Source organism: Salmo salar, chromosome ssa26 (assembly GCF_905237065.1).
Source record: "Salmo salar chromosome ssa26, Ssal_v3.1, whole genome shotgun sequence".
In the NCBI taxonomy this organism is placed as follows: domain Eukaryota; kingdom Metazoa; phylum Chordata; class Actinopteri; order Salmoniformes; family Salmonidae; genus Salmo; species Salmo salar.
This window is the reverse complement of record NC_059467.1, coordinates 20,460,856-20,475,710: the sequence shown is the minus strand read 5'-3', so window position 1 is coordinate 20,475,710 and position 14,855 is coordinate 20,460,856. Positions and strand designations below refer to the sequence as shown.

At 44.4% G+C, this 14,855-nt stretch overlaps 1 protein-coding gene across 4 annotated transcripts; it reads left to right on the top strand.

The window, feature by feature from the left end:
* The first annotated feature begins 231 nt into the window (after positions 1-231).
* Positions 232-12,813, top strand: LOC106587334 (ataxin 1-like). 4 transcript variants are annotated; one of them, XR_006762161.1, is made up of 4 exons: positions 591-728; positions 2,413-3,581; positions 4,075-6,394; positions 6,428-12,813. XR_006762161.1 is itself a non-coding variant. In XM_045708152.1 (3 exons), the coding sequence occupies exons 2-3, from the start codon at positions 2,550-2,552 to the stop codon at positions 5,461-5,463; spliced, it is 2,421 nt and encodes an 806-aa protein (XP_045564108.1). In that variant the 5' UTR covers positions 232-476; positions 2,413-2,549; the 3' UTR covers positions 5,464-12,813. The 4 variants fall into 4 exon arrangements, 3 of the variants coding, with proteins under 3 accessions (XP_045564108.1, XP_045564106.1, XP_045564107.1); XM_045708152.1 differs by lacking the exon at positions 591-728 and adding an exon at positions 232-476 and having other exon boundaries at positions 4,075-12,813; XM_045708150.1 differs by having other exon boundaries at positions 4,075-12,813.
* Positions 12,814-14,855: the final 2,042 nt, after the last annotated feature.

The window sequence follows — 14,855 nt, the reverse complement described above, 5'->3', positions numbered from 1 at the left end:
AGCAATGTCTGCAACACAGATTTATAAGGGAAACTGAAAATATTCACATGATATTCAAATTAATATATTAACCATGCTATATGCAGGTCTGATATTACATTCAAACCAGATCATACTACAGTCAGTGTATGGATAAGAAAATGCAAAGCTACTGTACACACTGTAACGTATATCAATAAGCATGCCACCAGCACCCCCTGTTGGAAATTCGGAGCATCAACCGGGAAAATTGCAAAAACAACACGTCACATTAATATACCGGTACTGTAAATCTGAGAAATTACGGCATTCGTAATTCAAGCACCTCCTAAAGAATCTCAAGGAGATACCCATAATGCTAAAATACCACCTGTTTTCATTGCCTGAGGATTGCCATTTAGAGAGGAACAAGGCAATGTGTGTTCTAAAGGGAAATAGATAATTGTGCATGCAGACATTCGGGGGGGAAATGGCAAATCAAGTATTCCTAGCAGAAGGTAAGCATGCGTATTTTTTTATTGGCTATGAAGCTCAAATTTATGAAAATGATCAGATTTATACGCTTCAAAATCATCCAGGAAATCGAATTTACTATGTCTGACGTCATCTAGGAGCGCCACTGGGTTTTCGTCTGCTGGCCTCCGAAATGGGCTCGACTAATCAGCCCTGATTTCATCCATATTTCTTTATCATATTAACTGTTCCGAAAGCTTAAGGCAGTCGAGGCATATCCACAATGGTATTTGGAGGTAAGTGCACGAGAAGACAGGAAGTCGTGGCGTCTGGAGATACTATATTTGACCGATAATAACAGGTGATAAATGGCTATCCAGCTAGCTAGCCATTACTAGTGTTCGCTGATGTCAAGCCATAAATTCTGACGTTGCCTGGCCTTCTCACTTCACTGTTATTTTCATCCCACGAAAGTTTCCTTTTCTAACTATGCCCACAACAGTAGGTAATTGTCATCCAATTATTTTATCATGGTTTGTAGCTATTATGAGTATTCTCAAGCTTGTTTGAATGACATGAGGAAACACCCAACTAGATTGCTACTTTTTACTCCCATCCCAACTCAAATTTCAGTTTTAGCTATAGAACTAGCAAGGGAGCGTAATCAATTTGATATCAGATGTGAACATGTTAAGTTATAGTGCAGTTTGTCCAATGTTCTACGTTGCGAATGACAACATGATCTATGCCTTGAGATCATTGCTCCTATTCAAAGAAGATGACAACAGCATTCTTCACCAAATAGGCCTACTGTAGCGAATAACGCTAATTTCTTCATGGACATGTCAAAGATTGGCTATATTGGGGGAAATGTTGGCACTAGATTTATGAAAATATCAAGCGTCCTGCGCTCCTCTTCACATGGAAAGTGAGGCATGTGATATGAATGTGGGTCATTTAACACGTTTATATAAGGTTTTATAAAGAAAGGGAGGATATGTGTGGGTGGAAGAGGGTTTGTTGTGTAGGTGTTTAACAGTCTCATTTGTCTTCACCTTTACGTTTCCCTCCCCTGGCTTCCTACTAATTATCCAATTGACTGTGGAGAAAATACACAACCATGTCATGGGACAAGACAATATAATTAGGCTAGTTGGGGGGAAAAAAGCTTCTGAATAATCTGAAAGCATTTCTGGTTGCAGCAGCTGAGGTGTAGAGATTTCTCCATTACTCTCTTACTCACTCTTCCTCTTGTGCTGTGATTCACTATGTCATACAATTCAGCCAGTACCATAACTTGTAGCCATGGGGAGAAAGCAATATGGCACAGACCATAAATTAGCTGAAGCGTGTGCCTGATATTTATGGTGCTGTTGGTTTTCTCACCTCCTGTCATCACATGATGGCAAATAGGACTAAGTATTCAAAGAAATAATATCCAGAGTTAAAAGCTGCAATATGTAGCTTTTTGGGCGACCTGACCAAATTCACATAGACGTGTGTTTATAGATCTGTCAATCTCATTGAAAGCCAGTCTTAGAAGCGGTAGATGTGTTCTATGTGCGCTATTTCTATTTGTCCCTTAAGCTTCAAACAGCTGAATATACAATATTTTTGGTTATGGAAAATATACTTCAAAGCGGTTTAGAAGGTACAATGATTCTCTATACTATACTTGCTTGTTTTGTCACCAAACTGAAATAAGGTGAACTATTAGAATTTTAGCAATCACTAAATTGCGGAGCGATTTCTGCATAGTGCATCTTTAACTGAAATTCTGTTTGTTTGTGTCCATTTTGTGGATCTCCTGTGTCTAGGTCTGAAAACACAAGTTTCCTTTCATCTACTATCTCTCTCAAACATCTTGGCACTCTAAGCCTGGCTTGTGACGTGGGTCTAGTATGTGTTGATGTAGTATGTTAAGGTGAATCCTTGGGGTCGTCTGGCGGCTGGTCACACAGTCTCTCTCTGTGTTTCTAGGTGAGGCGGTGGACGAGGTCAGCTGCAGGTTCTCAGAGCTGGTTCCTGTGGTGCTGACTGCCTGGCCAACAGATTCCACTCCCCGTGCTGCACAGTAAAGAGCCTTTCACGCCCAGACAAGACCACACAGCACCGCCATGAAGCCGGGACACGAGCGCAATCAGGAGTGCCTGCCTCCCAAGAAGAGGGATCTCAACAACAGCACCAGTAGTAGTAGTGCGGGAGGAGGGGCAGGAAGTGGGGTGGGGGGAGGAGGTGGTGGGGTAGGGGGGGAGGAAGTGCCCTCCACTCAGAGCTCAGGGGTCGGTGGTGACACTCAGGGAGGAGGCACAGCAGAGGAGTGGCTGCGTGCTCAGCCTGGTCTACACTATGGAGTAGAAAGTGCTGAGGGCCTCCAAGGGCTGCCTGTTGACCAGTACAGCATGCTCTATAGGGTGGCTCTCCCCTCTGTCTCCTATTCCCAGACCAATCTACACCCAGTGTTAAGCCATATCTCTCCAGCTTACACTGTCCCCTCATCTCTCCTACAGCATCATCCAGGTATCTCCTATCCCCCTCTAGGCTATGCCCAGATCCCCCACTCCTCTTTCCAGTTTGTCTCTCCATACGGTGCAGTCCCTTATGCAGTCCCCCCTGGCTTTGTTCCCAGCACCCTGATCTCCCCCTCAGTTGCCCTCTCCCAGCCCCACCTGGTCCCCTACCAGTCAGTCATCCAGGAGGGGTTGGTCTCCCCTCCTACCCAGGCCCATGTATCTGCCCATGCCTTTGCCAAAGTGGGGTCGTCCGGAGGGGTCCCGCTGATGCTGACCTCGGAACAGGCTGCCCAGCACCAGCAGCACCTGGGCGCGCTGCCCGCCGCAGAGCTCAGTCCTCGGGGAGTGCCTGTCTTTTACCACCCTCAGTGCACCAGGGCTACGCCTGCCCCCAGGGACCCCTACAGCGGGGAGCAGGAGACAGACAGGGATAGGGAGGTGAATGGAGGGGAGAGGGAGCAGGCAGCCAGGGAGATGCTCCAGGACTCAGTCTACAATACCAGGAATGCAAGGCTGCTGCAGGCAGCATCTGCCTCTGCAGCACTGGAGCACGCACAGGACAGAAGCCTGAAGAGCCGCAGGCTGGACGAGAGGGCTTCGCCTGGGCAGCGCAGCACCCCAGACACTGACCTAGAGGTAAGACTTGAGGTTTTGTTGTAGTTACTTACACACATGTATTTATTTATTTTAAATAAATGTTTTATTTTCGAATTGTTTTCGAGTAAGGAGAGTTTTGATTTGATTTTGAATTGTCCAAAATTTGGACTTTATTTAGTGCACTTGACTTTTTATAATGTCTGCTGTGACAGTTGCACAATATCCATGTTCCCCTCCACTTCCTTCCTTTACTTTGTTGAGGGTGTGCTGATCATTGGGCAACCAGTCACATCCACACACTGCCTGCTGCTTCAAGGAAAGACTAAAAATGCTCTGGTTTGTGGTCTCGACTAGAGTTGATAGGAAACCACTGCTTTCTGAGGCTTAATAATGGGGGTTGAGAGGCAGTACAGGAGGACAAAACTTCAGTCTTTTTTTTCCCTTTTTCTCAGACACAACAATTGATTACATTTTAAAGATAAAAAGGTTGATTGAAATGTGTTAATAAGATGTATCTTTTGTCATCCTCAAGGTTCAGCAGGTCGTTGGTCGCCTAGCCTCTCCTGTCCAAGGTGTGAGTGGAGGGCGCAAAGAGGTGTCCTTTGGTCCCCTGAACCTATCCCAGGGTTCCCAGAGAGGCAGAGAGGCTCATGGGGAGGCAGGGGAGAGTGCTGGCCGGACAGCGTACGCGATCCACCCTGCAGTGTATGGAGACCCCAGGGTGACGGCCCATCAACAGCAGGCAGGGCAGCCAGGCCACGCGGTCATCTTGGCCAATGGGCAGACAGTCCTGGTCCCCTTAGACTATCACCAACAGCCACCCCAGCACTACCCCAGCCAGACCAATGACGACACCTCTGCTGTCACCATGGCCTCCCCCACCACCTACTCTAAAGCCTCTGAGTCTCCAGCCAGAGTGTGCCTCCCAGACAGGGCTGTGGTGGAGCTGGCCGCCGTGGAGCAGCAGCCTATTTCTGTCCCAGTCGCGGCAGCCCTCACGCAGGCCCTGGCCCCGGCGCCCACCCCTGCCCCCTCCAATCCCTCCCATTTCATGAAGGGGGCCATCATCCAGCTGGCCACGGGGGAGCTGAAGCGTGTGGAGGACCTGCAGACTCAGGACTTTGTGCGGAGTGCTGAAATGAGCGGGGGGCTGAAGATCGACTCCAGCATGGTGGTGGACATCAGGACCAGCCAGCAGAGACCCGGCCTGGTGGCGCTGCACTTCACAGTGGGCGAGCAGCAGAGCAAGGTGACCATCGACGTGCCCCCGGAGCACCCCTTCTTTGTGTTTGGCCAGGGCTGGTCCTCCTGCAGCCCAGAGCGCACGGCCCAGCTCTATGGCCTGGCCTGCCACCACTTGCAGGTAGGAGACGTGTGTGTGTCCATCACTCTGCAGCAGCCGCCCCAGCAACAGAAACAGCCCCTGCAGCAACAACAACAACAACAACAGCAGCAGACCCAAGCCAGGACTTCCACCAAAGCCAACTCCACATCAGGGGCCATCGGCCAGCCCATGGGGCCCCCTGCCCCCCAGCAGCCCAGGCCACAGCCTCACTTCAGGATGGAACGCGTCCACAGAGAGAGGGAGAGGGGGGATAAAGAGGAGCCCATGCAACTAGGGGGTGTTGGGCAGAGTGAGATGCCCACCAGACCAAATAGGACTTCAGCAGAGCACACTCGGAGCCAGAGCAGTTACTATTTGCACACGGAGGGTTCTGCTCGTCCAGGGGCGGGGGTGGGAGTGGTGTCGACAGTGTCGAGCGCGTCTCAGAGGCGCTGGTCCGCCCCCGGCCTTCAGAGATACATGAAGCTAGAGGAAGGGGCGCACCCTCAGCTGGGCCCCTCCGGCTCCTCTCGACCCTCCTTCATCCCACAGGAGGTCAAACTGTCCATTGAGGGGCGCTCTAACGCTGGGAAGTAGCACCAACCATGGCAGTCCACACCACAGAAGAGACTGTCAGAGGAGCGAAAGCATCAGAGAGGGGGAAAGGGGAAAAAGAGTGGAAATGTAGCCCCTGTTTGATATTTTGCACACCTAATAAGATTACAAGCTCTTTGTTTTCAGGGGAACTACCTGGTCTGGTGGCTGGTCAGGTCCGCTCTATTTGCCTGTCAGTCAGTCAGGACAGCTCCTGGTCCAGTGATCAGGAGATTGGGTCTCTGCTCTCCCAGGCTGACAGGGAGCGGATGCAGAAGCAGGGAGTGTATGTAGCTGGTGAATCACCAACCAAAGTCTTCAGACTGCATCTTCCTTCCGCCCTACCAACCCCTCAGAACCATCCTTATCAGAGGTGAACCGACCCTCAGAAACATCCTTATCAGAGGTGAACCGACCCTCAGAACCATCCTTATCAGAGGTGAACCGACCCTCAGAACCATCCTTATCAGAGGTGAACCGACCCTCAGAACCATCCTTATCAGAGGTGAACCGACCCTCAGAACCATCCTTATCAGAGGTGAACCGACCCTCAGAACCATCCTTATCAGAGGTGAACCGACCCTCAGAACCATCCTTATCAGAGGTGAACCGACCCTCAGAACCATCCTTATCAGAGGTGAACCGACCCTCAGAACCATCCTTATCAGAGGTGAACCGACCCTCAGAACCATCCTTATCAGAGGTGAACCGACCCTCAGAACCATCCTTATCAGAGGTGAACCGACCCTCAGAACCATCCTTATCAGAGGTGAACCGACCCTCAGAACCATCCTTATCAGAGGTGAACCGACCCTCAGAACCATCCTTATCAGAGGTGAACCGACCCTCAGAACCATCCTTATCAGAGGTGAACCGACCCTCAGAACCATCCTTATCAGAGGTGAACCGACCCTCAGAACCATCCTTATCAGAGGTGAACCGACCCTCAGAACCATCCTTATCAGAGGTGATCGCATTCACTGGACTTTCTCTCTTCTTTGACCAAACCATCTCCTCTGGAAACCCAAGACTGGGGAGAATATATAGCCCATGTCTGGTAGACAGACAGGGTCTGACCGTGACAAGAACATAGCCATCCTATTATGCACTGTCTCCCCCCACATTTCTATTTTGGTCTGTTACCTTCAAAAGCGTTCTCCCAAAAAGAAACAAAGACTAAAGGCGTACTTGCGGTGCTGAATGGCTGGCATCGGCACATAGATGCTTTTCCCTCTAATGATGTTAGTTCTCTTGATGCAGACTCTTGACGTGTGTCATCGTCACTTAGTGTGCTTCTCTAGTAGGAGCAGAGGACTTCTACCAAGGCGCAGACACTCCCTCGCCTCCCTGCCTCTCCTCGTTGGGCCCAGTCTGCTGAGAGAGGGTCTGAGAGGAGGGCAGGCAGCCTTAGAGGTCTTTCAATCAGCTCCTTCAATCAACCAATCACAACTTAGGAAACCGCTCACTCCTTTCATAACGCACCAACCACACTTCCCCGTTTTTCATTTTACGCCCCAACCCCACTTTGTGCCACGGTTACATGTCAGTTTTCCTTTCGAAAGAAACCAAAAGAGATCATGCATTCCAGTATCATAGTGATTATCAGAGTGACCACAAGACAAAACAACACTCATCTTCCCGAATGCAGCCCTCCCTGCCTGCTATACCTCTCAGCATTCCTCTGCCTGGCTGGTGACTGTTTACTGTCATTGTATTAGTAGGTACCAGTACTGGAGGCACGGGCTGCTCCACCAATGTCACCTGTGGGAATGAAGCCTGCATGGAGCAGTACTGGCTGCAGGCAACTGGCCTGCTCAGGCTGCAGCCCGTCGTGGATGGTGAGGGCCAAAGAGTGGGACCCCCGCCCCCATAGAGCCATGTTGGCCCCCATAGAATCTCTTTCAGTGCAGCAGCCCCTGGGCCTATGAGGGGGAACCCTGTGTGTGTTGGAGGGGATGGAGTTGGCCCTGCTTCATACCTTTTTCACACTATTGTCTCAACACAAACTGGGAGGATCTTTTGGCCTGCTTTCCAGTGAATATATTTAGTTTAAGGTTAGCCTGCCATTTTCCAGCCTGGTTTAGGTTGTTCATGGCTAGCTAACTATGTGCCTCTGCTCGTTTAAAAGCAGGATGGCACTAGATATGTTATCTGGCCAGCTCAGCTTACACGATTGTGTGAAATGGGTATATGAGTCCAGTCAATCCTTGCTCAGTTACCAAAATCAAAGCAATAGTGGGTTTTCTGTTTATTTGGGGTATTTTGTAATTGTTTTTATATAAATATACAGCTTGCTTATCAGACCTAATACTATCTTTAACCCTGACCTGAAACATTCCTGCTTTTCAAAGGTGATGCACAATTTGGCTCTGAAATGTTTTGTTCTTTGTATGGTTATTACAGATTCACAATCAAAGCATGCCTTTTGAAAATTATTTTATTTAAAAAAACATGCATTTCTTCTGGAGAGAATAGTCTCATTTTTGATGGACTGGTGGTTCGGGCTCTGATCCTCACTGATAGTATTCATTATGGTTTTATATGGTTTTATATAGTTAACCTATATGGTTACCCTATATGGTTTTATATAGTTACCCTATATGGTTTTATTCAAGTGCATCTCCCAGAGAGGCTTGACTCCAAATCAGTGGTGAGCATCTTAACTGTCCTCTGTTTGTCCTCTCCTTTGTCTTTTAATCTACTTGTGTACATGGAGAATTGTTTTGTTTTGTCCATGGCAATATTATTTCCAGTGGACCTTAAGATTGTCTTGTATTGCACATAGAAAACTTCACCTGTTGATTCACACTGACCTTGTAATGGGAATTACAAATGTTTGTGTAGTTATTCATTTTTAAAAAAAGTATTCTTAAGGTAGTTTTGGCAATAGAGAAACTAACTTGCATGGTTGACACTGTTTACAAATTAGCCAAGACAAAATGCTGCAGTTTCCTTTTTCGGACACAGATTTTAGTCACAGAAACTTCAAGTGGATGAAATCAAGATGAAGTGCAATTACAGCAGATGTAAAAATCCCTCAGACATTTAGTTTGATATGTCATTCCACAAAGCAGCCAGACATTTAGTTTGATATGTCATTCCATAAAGCAGCCAGACATTTAGTTTGAAATGTCATTCCACAAAGCAGCCAGACATTTAGTTTGATATGTCATTCCACAAAGCAGCCAGACATTTAGTTTGATATGTCATTCCATAAAGCAGCCAGACATTTAGTTTGATATGTCATTCCATAAAGCAGCCAGACATTTAGTTTGATATGTCATTCCATAAAGCAGCCAGACATTTAGTTTGATATGTCATTCCATAAAGCAGCCAGACATTTAGTTTGATATGTCATTCCATAAAGCAGCCAGACATTTAGTTTGAAATGTCATTCCATAAAGCAGCCAGACATTTAGTTTGAAATGTCATTCCACAAAGCAGCCAGACATTTAGTTTGATATGTCATTCCATAAAGCAGCCAGACATTTAGTTTGATATGTCATTCCATAAAGCAGCCAGACATTTAGTTTGATATGTCATTCCATAAAGCAGCCAGACATTTAGTTTGATATGTCATTCCATAAAGCAGCCAGACATTTAGTTTGATATGTCATTCCATAAAGCAGCCAGACATTTAGTTTGATATGTCATTCCATAAAGCAGCCAGACATTTAGTTTGATATGTCATTCCATAAAGCAGCCAGACATTTAGTTTGATATGTCATTCCATAAAGCAGCCAGACATTTAGTTTGATATGTCATTCCATAAAGCAGCCAGACATTTAGTTTGATATGTCATTCCACAAAGCAGCCAGATATTCCCATTAGTTTATGGTAATTCCGGTTATTTTTTATTCTGTTAATGCTCTTGTCAGAAAGACCTCAGTTGTGTCTAGTTTTAATGTCTCTGATCACTTCTGAACCGGTAGTCCTTGTCTGTAAATGATGTGTATTTGTTTTGATATCACCTGTGTCATAAGATGTGCTCCAACACAGATCCAAGCGTTAATATCCCAGGCTCACCCATACTGTGTGAGATGGTAACTGTGTGTTAGAGCATCTCTCAGCTGGCCTGTCTGTACCTGTATCCTGGGCTTTGAGCTCTGGGGTGAAGACTGGTGATTTGTGTGTGGTGACACCCAATGCCTTCTAATGGACTGGAGTCCCTCATCCATGCTATTTATAGATGACTGTGTCAAATCTAGTTCATACACCCCTTCCAACCCCACTGCCTCCACAACATTTCTGTTGAGTGGAGCCCCCAAGGACTCACTGTTCACTGAGGATAAAACCTCCGACTGTCTTCGACAACAAGGAGAGGGGAGGTCCGTTAGGCCTGATCAGGGCAGAGTCACATGCCATTTGATACTGTCATGACAACCAATCAGAAATGTTGTTGAAATAGAAATGTTTTTAAATACGGTAGTGGTGAAATGCCATACAGAGATGAGCTGGGGGATTTTCCACAGTGGAGCAGTAGATATTTAGCCATAAACCGCTCAATACTTAATTTATTTTTTAGTGATTACGTTTGTTAAATTTGTTTATGCTATAAGCAATACAGTTACACAGAATACCTGAAAACGTCATGTAGTATAAGCATGTGCTATGCAGTAAACTCTGAAGTGTTCTGCTCTTCAGTGTCCAAGTGTACCTAGTACGGGGACGTTTAGGTTTGTAATGTATATAAGAAGGTGGCTGATGCAGTCATTGTACACTGATCTCTGAGTACTATTGCTTATCAGTGCCCACTCTTGGGTGTCTGAATATAGTGGATTTATTTTGTCAGGTTAGGTTTTTCTTCAGACCCTTAGTTGTCACTAACCTAAGTTCAGCACAGTGTTTTGTTCCAGTCAGCTCAGCCTATTACCTCCACCTTCCGCTGCCAGGCAGTACTGGCCAAATCATGACCAGAGATGGGTATGCACGTGTAACTCAAATTTTGATGTAAATCTGTCATTGACGACTATGGATTTGTGCTGAAATTCAAATTATGTGCATGGATATCCAGTTAGATTTTGGCCTTACGATCTCTCTTGGTCACGTGTAGCAATACCTTGTTTAGATATGGTATGAATGTTAAGGTGTGTATTCAGCCCTGTAGGGTCAGAGTCTTCTCTTTGGTGAACTTTTACTCTCCAAAATGTACTGCCTTACCAAGGCCTCTCAGCTGGGCCTGTCTCACATTTTATAGGAGATGGTGTGAAAAAGGACGCTGTCAACAGCCTGCCTGTGTCTGTGCACTGTTGTCAAATGTTTTGTGAATGGATTGCATCTCATGTCCCACCTCCCTGGGGGCTCTTCCAGAAAGCTGGATCAATGAGTTAGCCAGCTAACGGTCCCCCAAAAAACGTAAATAACAGCATTTCTTTTTCGAGAATTATGAACTTGAAATTGGTAATGGTATAATTGACTTGACAACCAACAATCCATATTCAGGTTTAGTTTTCTCAGTGAAAATTGAGAGATGTATTTGGCTGCTTATCAAAGTTAACTGGCTACGGTAATGATCCTGCTTCCTGGAACACTCCACTGCTCATCAACACACTCTTTCCTAGTTATTCCTCCAGATATTCTTACTTCAGTAAAATATCATTAACAGAACTCCTCACATGCACAAACAGCACTTCTGTGTCTTACCACCTCCTCTCCTCCCCTTGCCATGCCACATGTGTATCAAACTCAGTATTCTGGTCTGGGACAACCATTCTAGGTGCAAGCAGTGCCTCCTGTTTCTTTACCTCTTCCTCTCTGTCTTGAACACAGTATGTGGCAGTGGCTGTATGACCACTCTGACTCTCAGCAGACAGGCACATTAGCAGCACGCCCTCTGTTACACTCAGACTTGCATCGTCCTCAGACTTCTGCTCGGAGCGTGAAAGTGCTACTTCAGCGGTTTTCTGGGTTCTTCTCTTGACTCTAACCATCGTAAGAAAGGGAAAACATTTGACCTGTACGTTTTTGACCTCACTCTTCTTATTACAATTTTATTCAAGAAAGAAAATTGCACTAATTTGCCATCCTTTATAGTATTATAAAATTAACGGTTAGTTAATTGAAGTTTTTAATTATTAGCGCTAAACAACACAAAACCCAATGAAACAATCACTTGACAGTTGTGCATGTTTGTAGAGATAATGTTTTGTATGGCTATTATCAAGCTTGTCAATAACGCCTTAAGATCTGCTTTGTACAATGTGTTAATGGAATGATGCTTACAAGTGACCCAGTTTCCCTGTTTTTCTGTAGCTGCAAAGGTGGATCAGTTCACTCTTGTTGTATTGACCCCCTCTTGGCACTCTCCTGGTGTTTTATTCATAAGCAGAAAGGCATTTGGAGATGGATTGTATCTCTCGATAGGGATAGGTTACAGTGAGGGATCATGTTAGGGTGAGTCCCTAGCACTGCTTGAAAGCTGGACCAGTAACTGACTGCTGTTGTTTTTTTTTTTTAACACACGCACAACCCTCTGTTGTTAATGTGAGTGGACGTTGGGAGTAGGTCCCTGAAGGTGAGGTTGTGCTCCATGTATTTTAGTTCTGGTCCTGTCTGATCTACATGGGAGAGAATGTGAGGCTTTTCAAACCAGTGAAAACTTTCCTTTATTGGTAACTGTATGATCTGTTTTTGTTTTGTGATTATGGAAAAAGGCTTTATGACCCCTGTATAAAGTAGCCCTGTTGGTCTGATCTTGTATGACTGAGGTAAATAGACTGGATGGGATGGTGTTGTTGCCAGGCACTAGAGATGCATAATTAAATCAGGAAGATGAGAATGGTTAAAAGTTTTAATGGAGTTGTGTATTTTCAGATTTGACATTTGTATTTTGGCACTAAAGTTACTGCTTTTTACGTGACATTTGACCAGTTTTAAAAGAAACAGCATCCTTTTTTTAAAGTATAAAATCTGCAAAATATATGCAATGATGTTTATGTAATATTCAATCCTCAAATATAATCCAGGTTGTATAAACTTTTGTAGTGAGTTTTAATATCGTATGGCCGTACCAATATGTATTGATTCTTATCAAAAGCCTTAGTTGTCTACCCAAAGTGCTCCCTTAGAATACAGTACCCTACACCTACCTGAACTTTACAAAGCATTAATAACTATTGTTGCATTTTTTTTAATTTTTTTTGTACCCTTTTTGAATAAAATAGATTTGTACTGTATATTTGTACCGCTGTGAACTACTTAAGGCTGTTTTGTTTTTGTTTTGCTGTTTTAATTCTATGTACTTAAGGACACAAAGATATTGTATTTTTATTGTTACAGCTAACTTCTTGGAGACATTGCATTTATCATGTTAAGTAAACACAATAATATATATATATACTTACTATTACCCTATGTCCAGAGTTGTGTTTTATTTGGTCTCTTCTTTGACTGGTCCACATGGAGAGGTGATATGTGGGTTCTGGAGCTAGTTCCAGGGTCATAAACCATCATCTGCAGCTTTGGGTTATCAATGATTTAATTACCACAGAGGTCAAACTTGAGTTTCATGTCTGAATGAACTACAGAGTTGTTTAACTACAGTACACCAGTGAAATGTTCATTCCATGTTTCTGCTCTGTTCACACCCCAGAGTTAGCATTGGATAGCACTACGCTGTGTAGGTGTTATAGAGGTTTATGACACTGTCTGTGTCTGCCATGAATAGAGAGGCCATTGTGGCCTGGAGAGAGCCAGTCCATTTGAATGGCATGCTTTATTTGCTGACTGGTGCGTAGGGTGAACTGAAAGAGAAGAGACATTACTACACAGCGCGGGTGTCAAAGTCAATGTTTATTTCCACATTCTATTCCTGCTTTTAATATAATCTGTACATCTGTTAATCCAGTAGCAGAACGGCTGCCCGTAAAAGTACCGTTCTGAGCAGTGACAACAGAATGAGCATGAAGTGTTCCGTTTTTCACTTTTGTTTACCCTCATTGATTTTGGCCTTCTTAAAAGGATTTCCTTTGTAAACATGGACATCAAGAGAAAATCCTGATAGACTAGTAAAAAGGGCAAAGTTCAAAGAACATCTTTAGATTAAATTGAACAAAAACAGGCAGGCATAGAATAACAGAATACAAGCTCATATTGAACCATTCTAGGACAAATGCAGTTTCACGACATGCAGTGTTAACCTAATCCAGACTGTCACGCTGGGCAGAGCTTTAGAAAGTGCTGTTCAAAAGCACAAACAGAATCTGGGAAACTGTCGATACAATTTCCTTTCGTAGTATTTTAATGTCAAAGAAGAGCGTACTCCACATTTTCCATTGCATTATTCCACTGTGTGAGGATGACGACACTGATATCAGCTGCCAGTTCAGTCAGAATACCCAGTATTCATTATTGAAAAGGTGTCCATACGTTCAGTACTTGGCAGAAATGTTGATACAGATTTTGTAGCAAAGATAATGACCGTGTGTGACAACTTTGTCTTGAGCATGGCTCTGCTCTGTGTATCTTAAATTAGGATAGTGATATGACCCTGCTGAAAAGAAGTTCATGGACCAGGGTGCTGAATCTATGGCCAAAGAGGCCTCACTGAGTTGCATCGCCTGAGTTGCACAATTCCATACATTTGAGTCCATTTGTTTTTTACTGCACTCTGCATAGTTTTAAGAGTCCAATTTCCCTTGGAATAAACAGCACTGTTGCATAGAGGTTTGAACCACTCCTAGACTCTTAAGGACAATTAGAATATAATAGCTTTTTCCCTGTTGAGAGGGATGCTATTCTGTTCTGGGCTTTAGCCTGGTAGTGGCTCAAACTGAGAAGCAGTCTTAGTTCCCATCTTAAGGAATACTCCAGAAAACTAATCATGTACTGTAACATTGTCAATATGTGTCTGCAGAGCTCAGTTGTGAAACAGTGCGTATCGGAGGTAACCTTTGTGGCAAGAAATTGAGAACATATGACCAAAGAGAAGGACAAAAACAAATACATACAGTATAGAACCAAGCATGGCAAAATGTGTACTTTCATCTATTATATACCAAACAAAAAAAATATCCCCCAATTTGTTTTACAAAATATATATTCACATGTTGCATAAATATCAATTGGAATGAGTTCAATGAAACAGATAAGACCAGAGATCTCTCCCAACTGGTCGAGGGTCAACAGGTTTAATAATGAGTCTTGAACATGCTCATTGGAGAGTGGAACTCTGCAAAGTGAGATCACTGGAAAAATGCAAAGATTAGTTATTCAAAATATAGCTTTTACCCTGACACATGCAGTTGAAGTCGGAAGTTTACATACACCTTAGCCAAATACATTTAAACTCAGTTTTCACAATTCCTGACATTTAATCCTAGTAAAAATTCCCTGTCTTAGGTCAGTTAGGATCACCAATTTATTTTAAGAATGAAATGTCAGAATAATAGCAGAGG